At 41.5% G+C, this 25,811-nt stretch overlaps 2 protein-coding genes and 1 pseudogene across 2 annotated transcripts; all 3 read right to left on the bottom strand.

Moving 5' to 3' along the window:
• Positions 1-4,398: 4,398 nt before the first annotated feature.
• On the bottom strand, positions 4,399-15,734 carry LOC119720828 (annotated as a pseudogene).
• LOC119720740 (catechol O-methyltransferase-like) lies at positions 11,320-13,977 on the bottom strand. The gene is made up of 3 exons (XM_038190605.1): positions 13,400-13,977; positions 12,482-12,672; positions 11,320-11,651 (listed from the first exon to the last, which is right to left on the bottom strand). Exons 1-3 carry the CDS (start codon positions 13,785-13,787, stop codon positions 11,331-11,333), a joined length of 900 nt encoding a protein of 299 aa, XP_038046533.1. The 5' UTR covers positions 13,788-13,977; the 3' UTR covers positions 11,320-11,330.
• A 2,747-nt stretch (positions 15,735-18,481) lies between the features above and the next one.
• Positions 18,482-24,104, bottom strand: LOC119720658 (catechol O-methyltransferase-like). The gene is made up of 4 exons (XM_038190483.1): positions 24,069-24,104; positions 20,800-21,031; positions 19,857-20,047; positions 18,482-19,573 (listed from the first exon to the last, which is right to left on the bottom strand). Exons 2-4 carry the CDS (start codon positions 21,023-21,025, stop codon positions 19,253-19,255), a joined length of 738 nt encoding a protein of 245 aa, XP_038046411.1. The 5' UTR covers positions 21,026-21,031; positions 24,069-24,104; the 3' UTR covers positions 18,482-19,252.
• Between the last annotated feature and the right edge of the window lie 1,707 nt (positions 24,105-25,811).

The following is a 25,811-nucleotide window of genomic DNA, read 5'->3' as shown; positions in this document are numbered from 1 at the left end:
TTTCCTGCTATACTTTAAACACAGGCTAGTCACCAGCAGTCAGATCATAATGTCAAGCAAGCCTTGTGACTAGTCAAACTGGGTCAACAGACTAAGCAAGCAAGTTGTCACAGCTGGCTTATCAATCACCCGGTGTCAAAAAATAGCTGTGTAAAGTAACTCAAACAGTCCCAGCCAGTAAATCCTGCTTTATTTAGGACTGTGAATTCATAACAGTTCAAAACAGTCACTTGTTTAATTTTGACAAAAAGGACTACTTGGCACAGAATGTATGTTTGCATAGGAGGGTGGTATTGAATTTAGATCATAGGTTATTTTCGATACACTTTGATCTTTCCATTAATAACTTCCTTATCGCAAAAACAATCCTTCCAAAGTTCAGAATGTCGGTTTTATAGGACATACTGGCAGCTACGAGTATCGTCGGATTTCAAAGAGCAGCTAAAGAGGCCTCCCGTAGTGGTTTTAACGATGGGACACTGTCGTCTAGAATGAGAATCTTTCTCTTACGAAAGATGATAGTTGTAGTAATTAAGATCGCTGAAATGTAGAAGATAAAATTCACTAAACTACACCCAAAATGGTAGGGTTTCTGTGTAATTATCAAGGAAATACACTACGGGCTCCACAAATTTTGTTCATAAGAAATCGAGCCTTTGGAGGTCGATTGTCATTCCAGTCACAACTTTGCATCCAAGGCGTGCGCTTAAGGATCTCCATGTGTTTAAGTCTGAGACAAGCGTGGAACTGACATCACAATATTGGCACTTACGTTACTGCGTATTTTATGTTAACACTATGCTGACAATTAGTGGAAAAAAATCAATGCCTTTTGAAGAAAGTACCTATACCTAGGTGTGGCAAATAAAGAATGTAAACAAATGTCCAAACACACACACTAAAAAACAAGGCAAGCCTTTCTATTCAATTAATTCAGCATGGCTATTCGCTGAAAGTCTTTTCATGCATGTGGACACTAATGGGCCACAATTTTATCCGGGGTAATCCTATACGATAGCACTGCCCGTCTCTCTTCAACAGTCTAAGTCACAAGTGCCATATGGATCATTCTATAAATTTGGGGTTCACTTTTTTCCCCGTCCCTGTTACATCTGACATCTATGATTGTATAATTCTGATGCACTCCTTAATGCAGTCATCCTCCAAGAGTGATTATGAATACCTACCCAACAAATAAACAATCATTTGAAGTCACTTTTAATGATGCTTGAATGGTATATTACAAAGTACCAAGGTAACAGGGACGGGAAAAATGTCACACTTTGGACCCCAAATTTATAGAATGACCCATATACCAGCCGGACAACCAGCCAGCCAGCCAGTCGCTTTACAGTCACTTCGCCCCATTTCCACTTCGCCCCTACCCACATCGCCCCATTGCCACTTCGCCCCATCCCAACCTCGCCCCACTTCCACTTCACCGCTGTCGCCACTTCGCCCCATCCCCACTTTGCCCCATTTCCACTTCGTCCCGGCCGTGCTTGATTGTGTCAAATACGTCAAAACAAGAAGCTTCTTCCGACCCCCCCCCCCCCCCCCACCTCCTTCCCATATTATACCAGCCATTAACAACATCATCCAATGAAAAGTTGGAACTCTGTGAAATGGAAAGATGAGGGATTTTTGTCGGGCCCGCCGCGGTAGGCAGCCGTGCGTGTTTGCCGGGTGTGCATGCGTCCACTTGCCGGCACGACAACGTGGCCGGTGTCATATGAAAATATGAAAATCGGACCCCTTTTCCCTATTATTGGTTAATCCCTCGCACGTGACAGGTCACTCTTCCGTATGTGATCCTAAAAATAGCACATTCTTGTACTTACGCATGCGCAATACTACCAATGAGTCCACATTTCATGGAGTCGGATATTCACGCTACACGGCTGTTTTTACAGATTGCTCTAACGAGATATGAACCTAAAACTGTTTCGTTTCATATAAAGATCAAAGAAAAGAAAGAGAAGATATAATTGTGTTCTATTTTTAATAAAATACCCCCTAAATCAGTATAAAGGGAATGTACAACATTTGCTTTTGCTGCAATTTTCAGAAATAAATGGATTTTGAGGATAAGTATGTTATAGCAAATCAGTACACTGACTTGTTTCACGTTTTGGGTTCGTAGATGCTGGAAAAAACCAAGAAAACCAATCATATTCTTGTAGTCTGGTTCCCTGACCCCACTTAAGATGCAACGGATAGAATTTTAGGGGAATTGTCAGATCAGAGAATCAGTCTAGCAGGCTTTTAGTCTTCACAGGTGTGTAATCATTCACCAATTGCAAAGAAAATGCAGACGAACTAAAAATTAAAAATTAGGAGCCCTTTTTGAAAAAAGGCCAGTTTTCTCCAACGCTTGTCGGCCGATCAGCGTTGGGAAAAAAATACAGTTTTTCTTGAAAATGTCAGCACACCAGGAGCCACAACTTTAAAGGATGCTTTTTAATAGGCTGTCATTCCCTAACAATCCAGTAAGATATTTCATGATAATTTGATCATTTTGTTTATGATGTTTGCAAATCTTGTATTTTAACTCTTTAACTCTTTAAGAATAGAAGCCGGACTCGGATTCGAATTAAATAATCAATTAGGAATTTCATATAAAGATCACAAAGAGCAATATATTGGAAGGTTTTTTTTACAGATTGCTCTAAACGTGATATGACCCCAAAAATGTTTCGTTTCATATAAAGATCACAGAGAGAAAATAAAGGAAGAGAAGAAATTATTATGAGCTATTTAATAAAAATACCATTAAATCTGTTTAAATCTTTAACTGGACTGATTCGAATTAATTCGTCAATTTCCTAATATTCAAAACTTGTCTAAATAATCAGTAAGTGCGTATTGGGGCGAAGTGGAAAATGGGCGAAGTGGGGATGGGGCAAATTGGGATGGGGCGAAGAGGTTAGGGGCGAAGTGACCGACACCCAGCCAGTCAGTCGGTTGGCCAGCCAACCAACCAGCGAGCCAGCCAAACAGCCAGATAGCTATACAGCCAGCAAGCCTTTAAAGGAGATATCAAAGGAGAGTACAAGTGATATTGAGTAAATTAAAATATTGTATGTTTTATAGTCCGGCAGTCATCAACAAAATAATTCAACTTGTGATCACGTTTGAATTCATCTTTGCAATGTCTTTGTCTTTTAAACCAGTTTATGTCACAAAGACAGTCAGTGAGTGAGTCCAACAGTCAGGAACAAAGATGACACTAAGGCCACAAAAAAAGGCTCCGGTTTCTGGTATGCGCGCGCGTCGCCGTAGCCATGCGCGTCGGCAAAATTAAAAAGTTTGTTTTTCAATGTAAGATGATGAGTCAAAAACCGCCAAACTCACTGGCTTGACTGGAATCCTGCTGCTGCACAATTGTGACGCGTTTTTAGATGGGGTTACGATCGAGTTTAAGCTTTATGTGGCCTCTCTAGGCTCCCATACATTTTGCACTAAATTTAGTCGGGCACCATTTGCAGTCAGCCGACATTTGAAGGGAAGAAAAAGTGGGGGAAAAAAGCCGCGTCGCCGCACCTCTTTTGGGGCAAGCTCCATACCAGAAACCGAAGACTTTTTTTGGCCTAAAGGCTTGTCCTGACAGGACAAGCAAAAACACAAGAAAAGCAAAAAGGTATTTAATTAATCAAACTAAAAATTAACACTTTTTAAATATACATCTGGCATCTAAAAAGAATTAAATAAAGAAATAAATTACATTAAATAAAGGATCGCGCTGGAGTTCATCACTATGTCTTGGACTTTAAATAAGGTCTGAAAGTTAATTTGAACAACATCAAGTTGCACCATAAACTTTAAAATGGAGAAGCAAAATAGAATTTAAAACAATGATTGTAAAATTTATATTTGATGATTAAAGTTAAACTGTCACTTTTCAAAGTGATTGAACAACCGAAAAAAATACAATCTCCATTTTCTCTCTTGATTCCCTGTGTATAATAAGGGGTTTGACATGCAAGTTTTATTGCCTGTGTATAATAATGGGTTTGACATTCAACTTTCATTGCCTGTTTATAATAATGTGTTTGACATTCCGGACTTGTTAAACTGCGTACAAGTACACAAGCAAGACAACAATCATCTAAATACTGTTTCTTTTGGAAATATTTTTGAAGCCAATCTTATTGTTGTTTTAATTTGGCTGGAGACTGCATACTTGTATGGCCATCGGTTGTGTGAGTTGGGTAGGGCTAGGTGGGGTTTGGGTTGGGTAGGGATGGTTTTGTTTGGTTTTGTTTGGTGGGGTTGGGTTGGGTTGGGTTGGGTTGGGTTGGGTTGGGTTGGGTTGGGTTGGGTTGGGTTGGGTTGGATTGGGTTGGGTTGGGTTGGGTTGGATTGGGTTGGGTTAGGTTCGGGTTGGTTGGGTCGGGTTGGCAAAGCCCTGCCATACAGGCAGGAACGGTCATGGCTTGGCCTGAATTGAGCCCTAGTCATCTTTGGTGTAGACAGAAACTGTCACAGCGTCCTGCACTTGGTAAAAGGGCTCCATGAAATGGAATCGTTCCGTTTTATATTTGTCACTATTCTCGACATGCTTCAAAAATCTGGGGCCCCAGGAATTAAAACATTATCGGCCATGACAACTGTTCCTTTCCGAAGGAAGTGGCTGTCTTCGAGCCTCTTTAGGTCGGGGTAGTACAGATCTTTATAATGGTCGATGAAGACTAAATCGAGCTTGTCAACCGAGTAGTCGCGGCGAAGAACTTGGATCAGATTTTCTGCCTTGAGGTTGCACAGAGTGATCACCTGAAAGTTTTGAATGGATAATTCACAAGTTCAGACAACGAATACTATTTTATGCCAATTCTATTTTGCCCATTACAACCTCGCCTACATTACATTTAAATGTATAGATCTTTCCCTACATGGGGGTGATTTGACTTTTGAAAACAGTCCCTCCTTTGCCAAAATTATACCATGTGCTTTCACAAAGGTTAAAACAATGAGGAGTCCTGATAAAAAATTTCGGTCAAAATGATTACACCTCTACATATTTCATCACAAAGTCTTCCTTTGAGGGCAGATTACGATGGAACCTGAAACGCTGCAGTTTCAGACATTTATTAAGGAACATAAAGTTGCAAAACGCAGAAAATATTTTTTCCAGACATTTCACAAATCCGTACCTGATCGAGACCAGCGAAGCTGATCAGCTGCCTGGCGATGTCTGCACGTCTTGGGTCAATCTCTGTCGTGATCAGGCGCCCTCCAGGGGGTAGCTGCGCTCCAATGGCCAGTGCCGAGCAGCCGATGTAACAGCCCATCTCCAGACATACCTTGGGCGAGGCTTCTCTCACCACCTCCTCCAGTTTGTTTGCTTTTTGTCACACAAAAAATTAAAATAAAACAAAAACGGACCATTTTGAACATTTGTGGGAAATTGTTGCCGCTGCGTGGCCGGGAGTCAATTAGCCTAAGGGGAGGGTATTTTCTCAGCACTACGTCCGTGGACTGGTACCGATGACCATAGTTTAACTGTTCCCTTTTAAACCAATGAGGACCCGAACATTCCCTTCTTTATTATCGATGACTCGTGCTATTTTTTTTTACATGTTCCTTTAGGTTTCACACGAAAAAAATTAAAGAGTCCTCAGATTTTATTTATCTCAGGTAACCCTCTATTCCAAGTCCTAAGTCATAAAGGCTCATCTGTACCAAGCTTGCACCACGTCGCACCCGTCCCTTCGCATTTTATACAAGGAGTAAACAACTTGTGTACGACCAAGGCCTATCAAAATGTGGGTTTTGTTGGAGGAGGGGGTTGAACCTCATTTTCATAGTTTCTTTGGCTTCTTCATTGGATGTAGATCATTTCCAAGTCTTTAATGTCCAAATCAAAAGTAAAACCGTTCACAGTTTTACACTGTGTAGTATTGGAGCAAAATAAACAAACAAACCCGCGATTTGGTAAACGCCTCAAATATAAACGGTTTCCATTATAGTCTCACCTTTATCCCGTTCCAGCATAATGGTCCACTCGTAATCTTGGTTGTATTTTTCCACGGCGGCAAGCACGCTGGCCGGGTCTCCCTCTGTTGCCGTCTTCAAGACGTAAGCAAGGAGCCGGTCTTCTACGGTATTCCAGTACCACAGGTAGCGCCATATTCTAGGGATGACCACTCGTGTGTAGGCGTTGAACAAAATCCAGGGGGTACGGTGAGTGTTGAAAGACATGTTCTTCTGCAAAGTGAGGAACAAACCTTATCAGGCACTTATTTCATGGAGCTACAAAATGTCGTGCAATAGACCTTTATCATGCTGCCGTCATTTCAGTCATGTTCCTTGTATCCAATAACAGGACTGAATGATAATGTTTTTGTGCAAAAAGGAGCCAGACTATTTTTCCTTCCAGCCTCGCTCTGGTTACGTTGATTTGAGTAGGAAAAAAATCAAGATGGTCGCAACATGATAATGGTCTATTGACATTGCATGTGACTGGTTCGAAGCTATTAGATGTTCGCTTGTCGGACAAAATTCGCTAAGCAACATTTCACCCCACACAGTTTGGGTAAAACACTGTGACCACAACCACACAAGCAAGTAGGTTCAAAGGGACATTTCACTTCATGACGATCTAAACAACACAGAGTTGGTGTCAATTGACAGTTTGGATCATTCAGGATTCAACAGCTCATATGTATCCAGTGGCGTAACCAGGAATTTTTCAGTGGGGGGCGCTGGGGGCTGAAACATTTCATGGGGGGCGTCATGTAGATCAATGATATTTTTTTTAGAAACTCAAAATCTCAGCGGGGGGGGGGGGGGGGGACAAGGTTTCGTGGGGGGCTGTCCCCCCCCCCCCACGCCCCCGTGGCTACGCCACTGTATGTTTCACCCTCCACATGTCCACCTGCCTTGATTCTTTTTTAACACAAAGTCTTCAGTGATCAGTGGCGCATATCTTCCATGGCCCATCTCACCATAATTATGCATTGCAGGTGGATCACATAAATTGTCCATCTCGTGTCAAAACCCCGAAGGTTGGGAAGTAGACTGCTGAGAACTTTTTTCTTTAAATACCCCTCCCCTCCCCCCCCCCCCAAAAAAAAAACAGTCACAAAGACTCTAATAATCATCTGTACTGATGACATCACACTTGTTTACGTGTATGCTTTCCCATGGTGCTCAGTGGACCGATGCCCCCCCCCCCCCGCTCCATAGGAAAGTGCACATGTAAACAAAGTGTGCACTCTTAAAACTGCGTTTAGCAATTAAACACAATTTTGCTATCACTTTGTAAATATGTTTAGATGCTAAACATTATGTGTTGAATTCCTAAACATCAATGTTCAATGGCAAAACACTATCCATCCTTTTTTTGCAGTGTGACGTCATCAGAACACAGGCTTATTGAGTGACAGGAGAGATCATTCCACAGCATGATTTAGTGAGATTACGGTGTCCCAAAAAGTCATGAAAGCGATTCCAATGTGGGCTATGGCACCGTCTTGTGACCGCCCGCGGATGAATGTTTGAAAATACATTTTATATACCATCATTGATGCTCGAAATGCAACTCGCGGTGTGGCACAAGATCCCAATTGATGGAAGTCCTGTTTTGTTCATGTTTCTTAAATATCCACTGAAGCTGCTTGTCTTATGCCTGGTTGTGTTCACCATATTTTACCCAAAGTGTCCCAAAAAGGTGTTTACATGCTACCTTACTGGCCATATAGTTGACGATAAACCACAACTATTATTGTGGTCATTAAAGCTACGGTCCATCACTTGCAGCTATCCAAAAAAGCAACTGACGTAATTATTGTTGAAACATATACTCGGTTGAGCTGAAACTTTGTCACGTTAGTTGTTCAGCACCCTCCTTTGGATTGTGAGCATGTTTGTTGCTTCAAACGAACAAAATGCACAAGTTGCACAAATTAAAAATGCTGGATTGTACCTTTAAGTTCATAGTTTGTTCATATTACCTCTTGGGATACCTTTTTTTTGGGAGGGGGGGGGTGGGCACCCTGTAAAATAGTCTGGTCAGTGTGGATAGTATCAAACTCACATCCCTGATGATAGGGTATTTTCATAGGTTTGCTGATTGTTTTACGTCTTACGTTGGATGAAGCAAGGTAACGAAAACAAATTGCGCAAAAAATGGCCTAAAACTTACCGTTTGTCTCAGATTCAAAGCTGGTAGTATTCGTGGAGTCTTAATAATAAAGACGATGCCTCGATCGTACACAAATTCGCTGTTTTTTTTTTTTTTTTTTTTTTTTGGCACGCTGTTGGTGGTCTCTCTACGGTCCAAGTGAAAAAAAATGAACCCCGCATATGAATTTGTGAGCCCTTTTGATATGGCGGTCACAATAGACAGATCTGTTTAAGCCCCGCCCTGTTTTTTGAGCAATCATGAATAATGTTTATCATTCATGCACATGATGCGCGTGACTGGAACAGTCAGTGAGGCATTGTAGAGGCGCATTCGTTGTTGCCCACGTGTGCTGTGGGCGGAGCCTAATGAATTGGTATAAATTAGACAGGCCTTTCTGTCGTTTGTTAATGAGAGCACTATTTTGTATGGGCTGCTACAGGGTGAGTCTAAAAAAGCGAAACCCAAATGTCGGGACTATTGTTTTAGTGAAGTTCTGCATGTACTTTAAAAATCTCGGATATGAAAGCCCAATTCATAAGCTTTCTTTTAGTACAAAAATCATTCAAATCACTCATGTACTTTTCCAGTTACGGAATTTTAAACACAACCACCGTTTTAACGTTCTGTCCACAGATCACACAAAAAAGTTTGCGTTCTTTTTCAGCAAAAAGAAACAATTCACACACATCCCCATGTGATTTGTATTCGTTTTGCTGAAAGAACACTAACCTTCTTGTGATCCGTGGACAGAACGTTAAAACGGGGGTTGTGTTTAAAATTCCGTAAGTTGAAAGGTACATAAGTGATTTGAATGATTCTTGAACAACCAAGAAAGCCTATGAATTGGGCTTTCATTTCCTAGATTTTAAAAGGGCTACATGCAGAACTTCACTAAAACAATGGTCCCGACATTTGGGTTTCGCTTTTTTTTACTCACCCTGTACAATTACGCCGTACCATACTTGGCACCAGATTTTCCCATCAAATTGCATGTAACCAAATTGCATAGAAACATTTATAACTATAGGCCTATTCTTTTTTTTGCAACGTTAACCTCCAGAGTGGTTGGCAAATATTCACGCTGCTTCAGCGTAAAAGTTAACAGATGTTGTTTGCTGGTCCCAAAAGGGGTAGCCCATGGTGTTGAATGTACCAGACTGACTGACGGGCTGACTGACTCAAATTCGAGATATCACGATTTCAGGACTGACTGACCGTCGCTCGTGACGTAAACTTGCACAAATCTCACCTTGCCCCTCCCCCCTCAAAAAATAAAAATAATGGGCTAAGTAAGATTTGAGGCTTTGCATGGTGGAGATACTAAATAATGAAAGGTTTGCGGAAACACCATGTGCGAATAATTTCTCAACTAAGAGAATGGTTCTGAAAAGAACCAGAGGTATAAACTCGACGTTCCTGTCAGTGTGCTCTGACCGTCTCTGACCTCTCCTGAAGACAGTCAGAGCACACTGACCGGAACGTCGAGTTTATACCTCTGGTTCTTTTCAGAACCATTCTCTTAGTTGAGAAATTATTCGCACATGGTGTTTCCGCAAACCTTTCATTATTTAATAATGGGCTAAGCCTGCCCCATTGTGTATTCCACATGCATGAAACCACTTCCACTGCATAGCCATTTTGAACAAATTGAATAGAATTTTGTGCGCTCTCTGACTAGCTTAACTAGGCTTGTTAAATAAAAAATTTAAAAAAAAGATTACACATAAATTTAAAGAGGGCGGTACATGTATATATGAATAACGGTTGGACTGGAACTTTGGAATATTAATCGAGTTCCAGAAACGTGCAGGCCAAAGTCTGTAGCTGTGGAGGCTTTTCAGGGAAGATTCAGGTTAATAATTATCCGATTACCGCGAGCAAACATGTCGATTGATTGTAGTGCACTGTACAACGCGTTCAGGAACGAAAGCCAGACTATATCTACTGGCAACGACAAGAAGAGTTAGGTCCTTATATGCAAATGTTTTCTGCGAGTCCTACGTGGCGTTAGGATCTAGTAACGTGATTTTTGTTTTATCCGAAACACTATATCCTACGGTGGCTGATGTAGAATGACTTATGCTAAATATTGTAATAGTGTCCTGCTCTTCTAGCCAAAAAACCAGGTCAGGTCACCAGTGACAGTCAATCAGTCAGTTAGTGAGTAACTGATATGAGTTAGTCACTACAAAGAAAACACTGGGCTGGCCCTGTGGGACCAGCAAAAATCACACAAGACTGGAATTCTTATTTATTAAATTTGAATAAAATCGAACACTTTTTTAATATCAATCTGGCATCCAGAAAAAAATGAACACAGTATCGAACATGAATTCGTCGCACGAACATTGTTCCAAAACCTGACTCAACTTGCATTGCAAACTTAAAAAAGGAACAAAACAGATTTGGCACAATCATTGTAACATTTATATTTGATGGTTACAGTTAAATCATTTCTATTTTTTGACCTACCATAAAAACACACAATACACTCGACATTTTCCTCTCTGGATTGCCTGTGTATAATTGTCTTTGGCATTTCATCCTTGCTAAAACTGCGTCTTATGCATCTCAAAAGGCTAGAAAATAATCATTTAAATGTTTGTTTCTTTTTGGAAATATTTTTGAAGCCAATCTTATTTTTGGAACTTAGCAGGAGCCTGCATACTTCGTATAGGCTATGAGCGGTATTTAACAGGTTTGGTTGCATTGGGTTGGGCTATAGGTTGGACCGGACAGAGCTGAGCTGGGCTGGGATGGATTGGCTTAGGTTTGGGTTGGGTTTGGTTGGGTTAAATTGGTTGGGTTAGGTTGGGTTGGGCTGGGCTGGGCTGGGCTGGGCTGGGCTAGGCTGGGCTGGGCTGGGCAGGGCTGGGCTGGGCTGGGCTGCCCCTGGGTTGGGCTGGGCTGGGCTGGGCTGGGCTGGGCAGCCGGGCTGGGCTGGGCTGGGTTGGGCTCGGTTGAGGTGGGTTTGGCTGGGTTTGGCTGGGTTTGGCTGGGCTGGGCAGGGCTGGGCAGGGCTGGGCTGGGCTGGGCTGGGCTGGGCAGGGCAGGGCTGGGCAGGGCTGGGCTGGGCTGGGCTGGGCTGGGCTGGGCTGGGCTGGGCTGGGCTGGGCTGGGCTGGGCTGGGCTGGGCTGGGCTGGGCTGGGCTGGGCTGGGCTGGGCTGGGCTGGGCTGGGCTGGGCTGGGTTTAATGGAGCCCTAGTAATCTTTGGTGTAGACAGAAACTGTCATAGCATCCAGCTCGTTAAAAACAGGCATCGTGAATTCAAACCTCTCAGTCTTATACTTGTCACTAGTCTCAACATACTCCAGGAAGTCCGGAGCGCCAGGCATTACAGTGTTATCGGCCATGACAACTGTTCCTTTCCGCAGAAGGTGGTTCGCTTCCAGCCTCTTAAGGTCGGGGTGGTACAGCTGCTTAAAATGGTCGAGGAAGACAAAATCGAGCTTGTCCACCGAATAGTCGCTGCGAAGAGCTTGGATGAGGTCTTCTGCCTTGACGGTACACACAGTAATCACCTGAAAAACAAAACAATTGATGACAGAATTCACGAGCTCATATACAACTAATGCTTGTTAATACACACATTCTGTTTTGTCCATTACACCCTTCCACTTTTTATTATTTAAATTTACAAATCTTTCATTCACAATAACGGTTTAACCCTAAAAGGGCTGGGTTATTTTGTCCATCTCTCAGCCGGGGGTGGGGGGGGGCGAATTCTGCCCCCCCCCCTAAGATCTCGGCCATCGAATGACGCAAAATTTTGAAACTCAGTGTATGCATTAAGCAACTCATCATGAACATACCCAAGAAATTTCATGAGTATAGGTCAAAGGGGTTTTGGAATTATGGCTAATTAATTATTCATATGTACGAATTGTAATTGAAGTTTGCGGTGTCATAATGGTGAAAACAGAGAAATTGGTCGATAACGGTTTTGGGTTATTCGGTACTCAACATGTTATTCCTTTTGAAATAACAGTCCTTATGTGTTGCAGGTTATACCGTGCACGATTTGAGAAAGAGGGGTACCTCCAGTCTTCCACTACCCTATATATAGACTATTGTTACCTTACACATCTCCCAAGATATCTCAATGTAATTCCTTAAATTCTGAAAACGCAATGAACAACAGAAGGGGGGGGGGGACCCGTCGCAAAGATTGCTTCAAATGTTGCGGGTACCTCACAGGTTTTTTTATTTTAATTCAGTAACAATGAATGCACCAAATGTTTCCTGTTGGCTATCCCTAACAAACATTACCATATTAACAATACACAGCAAATTTCAAAATAAAAACATAGTTTGGTTTTGAAGGAACACGTAAGAGTTCATCAATCCGTACCTGATCAAGACCAGCAAAGCTGATCAGCTGCCTGGCGATGTCTGCAATTCTCGGGTCAATCTCTGTCGTGATCAGGCGCCCTCCAGGGGGTAGCTGAGCTCCAATGGCCAGCGCCGAGCAGCCGATGTAACATCCCATCTCCAAACATACCTCTGGTGAGGCCTCTTTCACCACCTCCTCGAGTTTCTTTGCTTTGTTTGTAAATTTAAAATACAACAAAAGCTAATGATTTTGAAACTTTGTTGGGACGTCTTGCCTCTACCTGGCCGAGCATATTGATCGGCACTATTTACGAGGACCCACACTTTCCCCTCTATGCCACCAAGCTCTATACTTCCGAGCCTCAGAGGACCCGTACATTCTATTCATTACTACCAAGGACCATGCAGTAATGCGCCCTTCTATACTTCAGAGGACCCCCACATTTTCTTTGTTTCTATTGTTTGGTCTTAAAACGATTTGTACCCGAAAACTACTGAGGACCCGGGCTAATGTCCTCGGTTTGTTGATATGCAAGTTGACCTTTGTTCCAAGGTCTCACTCGTAAATGATGAAGTTTCAATCCTCACCAACGCCACTCACCATTTTATGCAGATGTTATGTTTAAACCAAAGTTTATCGAAATGTGAGCCATTTCTTTCTTTGGTATGCCGGGTTGGCTGACCTGAAAACGAGGAAGAGGCGTAATTGATGTACTTTAACTCCACGGAATCGTCAGGTTTTTTTGCCTTTTCTCTGGCTCGCGAATCGTTTCAAAGCATTCAATGTCCAAACTGATTGGAACTGCTTCTTCTTGACTTGATGTTCCTTTAAAAATGTAGAACTGTATTACGTCAGCGTTCTGAAGCATATGCCTGAGACAAAACCAAAGATTGGAAAACATCTCAAATAATAAAAGGATTCCCTTTTAAGTCTCACTTTTATCCGGTTCCAGCATGATAGTCCACTCATAGTCTCGGTTGTATTTTTCCACGGCGGCAAGCACGCTGGCAGGTTCCCCTTCTGTTGCCGTCTTCTTGACGTAAGTAAGGAGCCGGTCTTCTGTGGTGTTCCAGTACCACCAGTTGCGCCAAAATCTCGGGAATGCCACTTGGGTAATGGCGGTGTACACAACCTTGACACTTACGTAAGCCCTGAAAGACATGATCTTCTGCGAAGCAAAAAAAAAAACATTTGGAGGAGCATCGGTCCACGCATTATAACATTTGAGGATTGCAAGACAAAACTGATTCATTGTCATGTTGTCTTCGAACGATGATGGAGTTTCGAGAACGGTCCTCGCACAAACGTATGTGTGTTTTGTCATATAATACAGTATCGGAACGCAAGGATACACAATGCCTTGTCTTCGAACGTATTGGCAAAGTAAAACTAAGTGAACTGGAAGGGTTTAACGTTGGGTCCCCAGATTAACAAAGTTTATTAAACGGAGCTCAAATAAAGAAAGCATATATGTCTTCACCAGCACGGTGTGTAAGATCAGAGCGAATTCAGGTCTAACAATGCATGCATTCTTTATTCTTTACCTACACCATCTACTTGAAATAATTGCCGGCCGGTGGCATCTTTAACCTCCATCTTTATAATAATACGCAAGTCTCTGCTTGGATGTTTGAATGCTTGGATGTTTGTCCGGGCTTATTCTCCGAAGTGGCAGGTCGCAACGTGCTCAAACTCGGTGGTCGGATGAGGCTTGGTCCAACTTAGATTTTGTTTTCATTTGTTTTTGTTAAGCGATTGCGACCCCCAGGGGCCTCTCCAGGGGGTCCTCTCTTGCTCAATGCAAAACAAAGGTACGTACATACAGCATGTGTGCGTGCACACATGCGCGTTCACAACGTCGATCGTGGACGTCCTATTGTCCCACTTTTGTTTGTACTGTTTAGGAAGACTCCCTTATGTTCTGTACAAGACCCCGATCGCGGACGTACGCTGGGAATCGCGGACGATATTGTTCTCTTTTGTTCTCCGGCCTTTTTTGTCCCCCGGTGTGAATACCTAAACCATTCCACTTTCACGCGGGAAGTGAAGTTTATATTTTTATGCTAGTGTTATTTTTTTCAGGTTTTCATCGTCTTAAATCATGAGTGCTTTCTTTACTGTTTTTCTTTTTAGCTTTCAACAGGAAAAAAAATCTCCTGTTTGTATTAACTTACATGACTAATAACATATGAATCTGGAATTCTTAGAGTTTCTTAATGCCTTGCATGCAACGTCAGTGTGTTACCGATCTCTTTCAGCAGAACATCAATGTTCAATGGCAAAACACTATCCATCCTTTTTTTGCAGTGTGACGTCATCAGTACACAGGCTTATTGAGTGACAGGAGAGATCATTCCACAGCATGATTTAGTGAGATTACGGTGTCCCAAAAAGTCATGAAAGCGATTCCAATGTGGGCTATGGCACCGTCTTGTGACCGCCCGCGGATGAATGTTTGAAAATACATTTTATATACCATCATTGATGCTCGAAATGCAACTCGCGATGTGGCACAAGATACCCAATGGATGGAAGTCCTGTTTTGTTCATGTTTCTTAAATATCCACTGAAGCTACTTGTCTTTTGCCTGGTTGTGTTCACCGTATTTTACCCAAAGTGTCCCAAAAAGGTGTTAAGCCTACATGCTACCTTACTGGCCATATAGTTGACGATAAACCACAATTATTATTGTGGTCATTAAAGCTATAGTCCATCATTTGCAGCTATCCAAAAAAGCAACTGACGTAATTATTGTTGAAACATATACTCGGTTGAGCTGAAACTTTGTCAGGTTATTTGTTCAGCACCCTCCTTTGGATTGTGAGCATGTTTGTTGCTTCAAACGAACAATATGCACAAGTTACACAAATTACAAATGCTGGATTGTACCTTTAAGTTCATAGTTTGTTCGTATTACCTCTTGGGATACCTTTTTTTTTTGGGGGGGTGCACCCTGTAAAATAGTCTGGTCAGTGTGGATAGTATCAAACTCACATCCCTGATGATAGGGTTTTTCATAGGTTTGCTGATTGTTTTACGTCTTACGTTGGATGAAGCACGGTAACGAAAATAAATTGCGCAAACAAAATGGCCTAAAACTTACCGTTTTGTCTCAGATTCAAAGCTGGTAGTATTCGTGGAGTCTTAATAATAAAGACGATGCCTCGATCGTACACAACTTTGCTGGTGTTTTTTTTTTTTTGGCACGCAGTTGGTGGTCTCTCTACGGTCCACAGTGAAAAAAATGAACCCCGCATATGAAGTTGTGAGCCCTTTGGATATGGCGGTCACAATAGACAGATCTGTTACCGCCCTGTTTTTTAAGCAATCATGAATAATGTTTATCATTCATGCACATGATGCGCGTGACTGGAACAGTCAGTGAGGCATTGGAGAGGCGCATTCATTGTTGCCCACGTGTGCTGTGGGCGGAGCCTAATGAATTGGTATAAATTAGACAGGCTTTTCTGTCGTTTGTTAATGAGAGCACTATTTTGTATGAGCTGCTACAGGGTGAGTCTAAAAAAGCGAAACCCAAATGTCGGGACTATTGTTTTAGTGAAGTTCTGCATGTACTTTAAAAATCTCGGATATGAAAGCCCAATTCATAAGCTTTCTTTTAGTACAAAAATCATTCAAATCACTCATGTACTTTTCCAGTTACAGAATTTTAAACACAACCACCGTTTTAACGTTCTATCCACGGATCACAAAAAAAGTTTGCGTTCTTTTTCAGCAAAAAGAAACAATTCACACACATCCCCATGTGATTTGTATTCGTTTTGCTGAAAGAACGCTAACCTTCTTGTGATCCGTGGACAGAACCTTAAAACGGAGGTTGTGTTTAAAATTCTGTAAGTTGAAAGGTACATAAGTGATCTGAATGATTCTTGAACTAAAAAAAGCCTATGAATCGGGCTTTCGTTTAGTAGATTTTAATAGGGCTACATGCAGAACTTCACTAAAACAATGGTCCCGACATTTGGGTTTCGCTTTTTTTTTTACTCACCCTGTACAAGGGCATACAATTAAGCCGTACTATACTTGGCACCAGATTTTCCCATCCAATTGCATGTAACCAAATTGCATAGAAACATTTATAACTATAAGCCTATTCTTTATTTTTGCGACGTTGACCTTCCATAGTGGTTGGCAAATATTTACGCTGTTTCAGCGTAAAAGTTAACAGATGTTGTTTGCTGGTCCCAGAAGGGGTAGCCTATGGTCTTGAATGTACCAGACTGACTGACTGACTCCCCCAAATTCGAGTTTCACGATTTCAGGACTGACTGACCGTCGCTCGTGACGTAAACTTGCACAAATCTCACCTTGCCCCTCCCCCCTAAAAAAATAAAAATAATGGGCTAAGTAAGATTTGAGGCTTTGCATGGTGGAGATACTAAATAATGAAAGGTTTGCGGAAACACCATGTGCGAATAATTTCTCAACTAAGAGAATGGTTCTGAAAAGAACCAGAGGTATAAACTCGACGTTCCGGTCAGTGTGCTCTGACCGTCTCTGACCTCTCCTGAAGACGGTCAGAGCACACTGACCGGAACGTCGAGTTTATACCTCTGGTTCTTTTCAGAACCATTCTCTTAGTTGAGAAATTATTCGCACATGGTGTTTCCGCAAACCTTTCATTATTTAATAATGGGCTAAGCCTGCCCCATTGTGAATTCCACATGCATGAAACCACTTCCACTGAATAGCCATTTTGAACAAATTGAATAGAATTGTTTGCGCTCTCTGACTAGCTTTACTAGGCTTGTTAAATAAAAAAAAAAAAAAAAGATAACACATAAATTTAAAGAGGGCGGTACATGTATATATGAATAACGGTTGGACTGGAACTTTGGAATATTAATCGAGTTCCAGAAACGTGCAGGCCAAAGTCTGTAGTTGTGGAGGCTTTAAGGGAAGATTCAAGTTAATAATTATCCGATTACCGCGAGCAAACATGTCGATTGATTGTAGTGCACTGTACAACGCGTTCAGGAACGAGAAGCCAGACTATATCGACTGGCAACGACAAGAAGAGTTAGGTCCTTATATGCAAATGTTTTCTGCGAGTCCTACGTGGCGTTAGGATCTAGTAACGTGATTTTTGTTTTATCCGAAACACTATATCCTACGGTGGCTGATGTAAAATGACTCATGCTTAATATTGTAATAGTGTCCTGCTCTTCTAGCCAAAAATCAGGTTAGGTCACCAGTGACAGTCAATCGGTCAGTTAGTGAGTAAGTGAGTTAGTCAGTACAATTAAACCATTGCTATGACGTCACACTATTGTTAAAAGTGTGGATTCGGATCTACGAATCTCATACACTGGTCACATAGTGTGGATTCGGAACTACGAATCTTTAGTAAAGTGTGGATTCGGAATTACGAATCCACACTTTGAACGTCGGACAATTGTCTCCATAATGAGCATGAAAAGGACCGTCTGCGTGCAAATTTGCTTTCCGAAAATTACCAATGCATCTTCACAGTCAGATCTTTGCCGTCACTGCAAAAACTGCTTTAAGTCAGAAAGAAATCGTCGTCTGAACTTTCCATTTTGACGTAAGAAGCCTGTACACACAATGACTTGGTTGTACGGGTGTGTCGAAAAATGTTGCAACCTGACGCCACTTCCGCGCTTGTGTACAAAGTTATACAGAGTCATTTCAAGTATTTCCTAACAAAATTGGAAACATTTCTCAGTCCCAGATTCATGACTTATCATCATTTTTGCAACGAATGACCTTCATTAAGATGATGTATGAAGAAAAAAGTGGCGTCAGGTTGCCACATCCTTTCCAATACTTCTGTTGACGCAATGGTTCAAGTCGAAGAATACACTCGCAAGTGTGGATTCTTAATTTACGAATTCACTCGGCGCTTCGCGCCTCGTGAATTCTTAAATTACGAATCCACACTTTTTCGTGTATTCTACTTAACAGAAAACACTGAGCTGGCCCTGTGGGACCAGCAAAAATCAAACAAGACTGGAATTCTTATTTATTAAATTCGAATAAAATCAAAAATCTGGCATCCAGAAAAAAAATGAACACAAGTATCGAATATGAATTCGTCGCATGAACATTGTTCCAAAACCTGACTCAACTTGCATTGCAAACTTAAAAAAGGAACAAAACAGAATTGGCAAAATCATTGTAACATTTATATTTGATGGTTTCAGTTAAATCATTTCTATTTTTTGACCGACCATAAAAACACACAATACACTCGACATTTTCCTCTCCTGATTGCCTCTGTATAATTGTCTTTGGTATTTCGTCCTTGCTAAAACTGAGTCCTATGCATCTCAAAGGCTAGAAAATAATCATCTAAACGTTAGAAGCCATTTTATTTTTGAAACTTGAGCCTGCACACTTCGTATGGGCTATGAACGGTATTTAATAGGTTTGGTAGCATTGGGTTGGGCTATAGGTTGGACCGGACAGAACTGAGCTGAGCTGTGATGGATTGGCTTAGGTTTGGTAGGGTTTGGTTGGGTTAATTCGGTTGGGTTGAGTTTGTTTCTGCACTCAATAGGGGACGTTAAACAATAGATGACAATAGGGTTCCCATTTCCCGAGAGGTCCCCTATTTGGATTCGTGTACAATATATATGGGAGGTCTTTCTTTTAAAAAAGTTAGTACAAACAAAAGAGGGGCAATAGGGGGTGCCCGATTACATGCAAATACACAGTTGCATGGGTTTGGTTGGGTTAATCGGGTTGGGTTGGGTTGGGTTGGGCTGGACTGCGCTGGGCTGGGTTCGGCTGGGTTTAATGGAGCCCCTAGTAATCTTTGGTGTAGACAGAAACTGTCATAGCATCCAGCTCGTTAAAAACAGGCATCGTGAATTCAAACCTCTCAGTCTTATACTTGTCACTAGTCTCAACATACTCCAGAAAGTCCGGAGCGCCAGGCATTACAGTGTTATCGGCCATGACAACTGTTCCTTTCCGAAGAAGGTGGTTCGCTTCCAGCCTCTTAAGGTCGGGGTGGTACAGCTGTTTAAAATGGTCGAGGAAGACAAAATCGAGCTTGTCCACCGAATAGTCGCTTCGAAGAGCTTGGATGAGGTCTCCTGCCTTAACGTTACACACAGTAATCACCTGAAAAAAAAGTGGATGACAGAATTCATGAGCTCATTCAAAACTAATGCTTGTTATACACATAGTCTGTTTTGTCCATTACACCCTGCCACTTTTTATTATTTAAATTTACAGATCTTTCATTCACAATTACGGTTTAACCCTCAAAGGGCCAGGTTATTTTGACCATCTCTCAGCTGCGCGGAGGGGGGGGGGGGAGATGGGCGGGCGGATCCACCTAAGATCTCTGCCATATAGCATAGTTTGGTTTTGAGGGAACGCGTAACAGTTCATCAATCCGTACCTGATCGAGACCAGCAAAGCTGATCAGCTGCCTGGCGATGTCTGCAATTCTCGGGTCAATCTCTGTCGTGATCAGGCGCCCTCCAGGGGGTAGCTGAGCTCCAATGGCCAGCGCCGAGCAGCCGATGTAACATCCCATCTCCAAACATACCTCTGGTGAGGCCTCTTTCACCACCTCCTCGAGTTTCTTAGCTTTTTTGTAAATTTAAAATACAACAAAAGCTAATGATTTTGAAACTTTGTTGGGACGTCTTGCCTCTACCTGGCCGAGCGTATTTATCGGCATTATTTCCAAGGACCCACACTTTCCCCTCTATGCTATCAAGCTCTATACTTCCGAGCCACAGAGGACCCGTACATTCCATTCATTACTACCGAGGACCATGCAGTAATGTGCCCTTCTATACTTCCGAGGACCCCCACATTTTCTTTGTTTCTATTGTTTGGTCTTAAAACGATTTGTACGCGAAAACTACTGAGGACCCGGGCTAAGGTTCCCACATTTGTTGATATGGAAGTTGACCTTTGTTCCAAGGTCTCACTCGTAAAGGATGAGGTTTCAATCCTCAACACTCGCCATTCGCTACTCGTTCCCTATGCACTCGTTCCCCGTGCCATTTTATGCAGATGTTATGTTTAAACCAAAGTTTATCGAAATGTGAGCCTTTTCTTTCTTTGGTATGCCGGGTTGGCTGACCTGAAAACGAGGAAGAGGCGTAATTGATGTACTTTAACTCCACGGAATCGTCAGTTTTTTGCCTTTTCTCTGGCTTGCGAATCGTTTCAAGCATTCAATGTCCAAACTGATTAGAACTGCTTCTTCTTGACTTGATGTTCCTTTAAAAATAACTGTATTACGTCAGCGTTCTGAAGCATATGCCTGAGACAATCCGAAGATTGGAAAACATCTCAAATAATAAAACGGATTCCCTTTTAAGTCTCACTTTTATCAGGTTCCAGCATGATAGTCCACTCATAGTCTCGGTTGTATTTTTCCACGGCGGCAAGCACGCTGGCAGGGTCCCCTTCTGTTGCCGTCTTCTTGACGTAAGCAAGGAGCCGGTCTTCTGTGGTGTTCCAGTACCACCAGTCGCGCCATAATTTCGGGAAGGCTACTTGTGTAATGGCGGTGTACACAACCTTGATACTTAGGTACGCCCTGAAAGACATGATCTTCTGCGAAGCAAAAAAATACATTTGGAGGAGCATCGGTCCATGCATTATAACACTTGAGGATTGCAAGACAAAACTGATTCAGTGTCATGTTGTCTTCGAACGCTGATGGAGTTTCGAGAACGGTCCTCGCACAAACGTATGTGTGTTTTGTCATATAATCCTGTTTTATTTCTCCATGATATAATACAGTATCGGAACGCAAGGATACACAATGCCTTGTCTTCGAACGTATTGGCAAAGTAAAACTAAGTGAACTGGAAGGGTTTAACTTTGTGTCCCCAGATTTGAACAAAGCTTATTAAACGGAAGCTCAAATAAAGAAAGCATTTATGTCTTCACCAGCACGGTGTGTAAGATCAGAGCGAATTCAGGTCTGACAATGCATGCATTCTTTATTCTTTACCTACACCATCTACTTGAAATAATTGCCGGCCGGTGACATCTTTAACCTCCATCTTTATAATAATACGCAAGTCTCTGCTTGGATTTTTGAATGCTTGGATGTTTGTCCGGGCTTATTCTCCGAAGTGGCAGGTCGCAACGCGCTCAAACTCGGTCGTCGGGTGAGGCTTGGTCCAACTTAGATTTTGTTTTCGTTTATTTTTGTTAAGCGATTGCGACCCCCGGGGGCCTCTCCAGGGGGTCCTCTTCTGCTCAATGCAAAACAAAGGTACGTACATACAGCGTGTGTGCGTGCACACAGGCATGTTCACACCGTCGATCGTGGACGTCCTATTGTCCCACTTTTGTTTGTACTTAAACTTTTTAGGAAGACTCCCTTATTTTTTGTACACGACCCCAATCGCGGACGTACGCTGGGAATCGCGGACGATATTGTTCTCTTTTGTTCTCCGACATTTTTTGTCCACCGGTGTGAATACCTAAACCATTCCACTTTCACGCAGGAAGTGAAGTTTATATTTTTAAGCTAGTGTTATTTTTTTCAGGTTTTCATTGTCTTAAATCATGAGTGCTTTCTTTACTGTTTTTCTTTTTAGCTAATAACATATGAATCTGGAATTCTTGGAGTTTCTTAATGCCTCGCATGCAACGTCAGTGTGTTAACGATCTCTGTCAGCAGAGAAAAAAAAGGAACCCTCTTTGAGCCGTTAATCGTTTTGATAGGACAGTTATAAAAGACGAATTCAATTAAGTGCCACATTTTTCATGACTAGACCTATCACCTGAAAACTGGTACCAAGACACCCTGTCACAGTTCTATATAAATATCTTGTTACTTTTGATGATGCCACACTCACACTCACTGATTTGTTTGGATTGGTTGTCGATCGTTTTACGCCTTGTGTTGAATGAAGTACAGTAAAATAAAAAATCAGGGAACTGCTGCACAAAAGAGGTCCGAAAACTTACCGTTTTCCCAGATTCAAAGCTGGAATTCTTGGGGTTTCTTTCGCATTCAACGTCAGTGTGTAAACTAAATAGTTCAAATGCTGGTCACAGGCGAGCTAAAGTAAATAAATGCCCGACAAAGGTTGTCGAATCTTATCTGTCGTTCTTTATTCCAAGACTGTTTTAGCACGCTCTTGGTGGCCTATCTACGATCTCTGACAGATCAGCTGACAAACAAGGAACCCTCTTTGAACCGTTAGCCGTTTTGATAGGACAGTTATAAAAGACACATTCATTTAAATCCCACATTTTTTTTATGAACTGACCTATCACTGGACAACTGGTACCAAAACACCTTGTCACAGTTCTTTATAATTATCTTGTAACTTTTGATGATGCCACACTCACACTCACTGATTTGTTGGATAGGTTGTTGATCGTTTTACGCCTTGTGTTGATTGAAGTACAGTAAAGTAAAAATCAGGGAAAAACTGCCCAAAAGAGGTCCGAAACCTTACCGTTTCCCAGATTCAAAGCTGGAATTCTTGAATATCTTAATGCCGTCAGTGTTGACTAAATAGTTCCAATGCTGGTCACAGACGAGCTTAAGTAAATGAATGTCCAAAAAAAGGTTGTCGAATCTTATCTGTCATTCTTTATTCCAAGGTTTTTTTTTATTTTTAGCACGCTGTTGGTGGCCTATCTACCGTCTCTACTGGCCAGCAGAGATAACAAGGAACCCTCTGTGAACTGTTAGCCTTTTTGATAAGGCAGTTACAAAAGACAAATTCATTGAAGTGCCAGATTTTTTTTGCCAGTCTTATCTTTGCCCAAAAGCAGGATTACCCTGTTTAGCATTGCAAATTAAATAGCTAAATCCGGCCCATTCCGTAGGCCATATATATGAAAAGACTTCCAGTGAATAACCATTGTCAGGCTACACTCTTAAAACAGATTGGTTAACATATCCAATCATTGCTTGAAATAATTAACCAACAATTGTTTAAAATTGTGTCCAACCAATCGGATGGTTGGACACATATTAAACAATCGATGGTCATCCAATGATTAGTTATGTTAACCAATCTTGTATTATGCGTAAGAATATTAAGCATGTTAACAACTGACTAGCAATAAAATGGGACCATCGGAATATGCACACCGTTAAGTTTTTGTTTCGTTTATGTGTTTTTTTTTTTTTCCTGGTTAAAGAAGGCCAGCATAGAGTCCTAATTGTACCTTTCTCTCTGTCTGACTCACTGACTAACAGCCATGCACTTTTGAGCCTGGCAGTGCTATCGTATAGGGTACTTAACCCGAAATGCCAATGTAATCCGGCCCAAACTGTAGACCACTTCAGCTTCACTATAGCTTGTAAAATCAAAGACGCATATTGCATTTGAAGTCGAAAGAGGGCGGTATATACAAATTGCAGTTGAAGTGTAATACATAAATAATATATAGAATATTTAAAGCGCAGAGTACAATCGCAGAAAAATCCACCACAAAGCGCTATAACAAAGAATAAACATAAATAAATACCTCAGACAGTTTAGCTATTCCTATTGGTCGAGAGCCCGTCACGTGGCCGGTCTTAAACGGATGATAAAGACATGGCTAGCTGGTCTTAAACACTTTTCAAGTGTCACAATAAAATATGGACTCCTAAAAATCCAGTGCCTCTTACCGTTTCATTGCTTGAACGTTCACAATCCTCACGTAGGCAGGCGCAACACTACAAGCGAGTCAGAATTTTATAGTTCTAAATTCAAAACGCAACGCCCCAGGTGCGTTCTGCGCGACATCGCGCAGAACATGCTACGCGCGCGTCATCTCCATAAAGGGGCTGTTTACATCTTACTCGCCAGCTGAACACTACATTGTTTTGCTAGAGGGATGTTTCAAAAAGCATGAAGTGAACTTGTTGAACAAACCCGGGATTTTTGAACGAATTATTTGATATTTTTTTACGGATAAGGTATTTATGAATGGGAATAAATATGTGCTCGGTCGGTATTTATCACTCTGTTTAATACCGCTTAGAGTCTGGGTGCTGATAATTACCCTCGCCTCCGGCTCGGGTAATTATCAGCACCCAGACTCTAAGCGGTATTGAACAGAGTGATAAAAACCTCCGGAGCACACATGTATTCCCTTATTAAACAAATTACAATTTCAGTTTAATACAAAAACGTCCCTGACTATGTACGTAGATTTTCAATCCAATCGGACTTGTTGTTCTGTAGATATAGGACGTTCAAATGTACCTGAAAGGTTACGTTATTTGTCATGTGATGACTCATCATGATGTCACTTCCGTCTTTACCTAATACCTATATCATCTATATCTATATTCATACCAAGTTTCAACCCCGTCGGACTTTCAGTCCTCTAGATATAGGACTTTAAATATGCACATTTAAGATGACGTCACATAACCAATGATGACGTCATCATGCCTGTCACTTGTCTAAGGTTTAATGTGGAGTCGTTGTGCCTAGTTTTAAGTCGATCTGACTGCATATACATTTAAAATCTAACAGATTGACCACTGCAACTTCACGTTCACATTATTAAAAATCTTTCAAAACGATTTAGATAAACTCAAAACCTGTCGTGTTTGATAAATTATTAACCAATTACCGTCACTGATGTATTACATTCATCCTTCATAGTTTTCCAGATACAAAAGTTACATAACTCTTACTTTTAACAATCAAGTATGGCATGCTGTTATCAATCGTCGAGTTTTTGTATAACATAAACGGGTAGTATAAAACGGTAAAATCGATCATTTTCTGACTGACAGTACAGTAATGTTTAACTGTAATAATTATTAGATACCAAATCGTGATCCGTACGGTTTTGAGGGTTTTTTTTCGATCTTGCGAACAACGGTCCGAGTTTAATCGAAGCAATTTTCAATTAATACGAATTGACCACGAAAATGTTTAGATATCCGTCACTGATATATACTACTGGGTAAATTTATCCGTCATACTACTAATATACAAGCTAACCTTTTTCATTAATATTATTCTTACACAAGCCTATACGATCTGTTCCTCGCTTCAAATCATGCGACATTTTTCATAATTTTTTCGTTCGTGTCATTCTTACACGAAGCTACATATAAGCAAACTTTTGTAATACTCAACATACTCTACCAATTAAAATGTTGAAATAAAAATACACTCTAAATGTGTAAACAACCTTTGGCAATGAAGCAATGCATCTAATTATGAATAACAATACTAAGAACAAACTAGAGGTTCGCGTTTGTTGAGTAACAAACGCAGAGTGGTCGGGCTGGCATATGTTCTTGTGTTTACAGTGACTTAATCATAATTGAACTGAACATTACCCCTCCCATTACCCTGCATCCATTACCCTGCACCCATTACTCTTTGCTTTTCACAAAGAAAATCAA

This window comes from Patiria miniata, unplaced genomic scaffold (assembly GCF_015706575.1).
Source record: "Patiria miniata isolate m_02_andy unplaced genomic scaffold, ASM1570657v1 HiC_scaffold_1, whole genome shotgun sequence".
NCBI classification, from domain to species: Eukaryota; Metazoa; Echinodermata; class Asteroidea; order Valvatida; family Asterinidae; genus Patiria; species Patiria miniata.
Note: the sequence above shows the minus strand (reverse complement) of the source record. Positions and strands in the feature narration are given on the sequence as shown.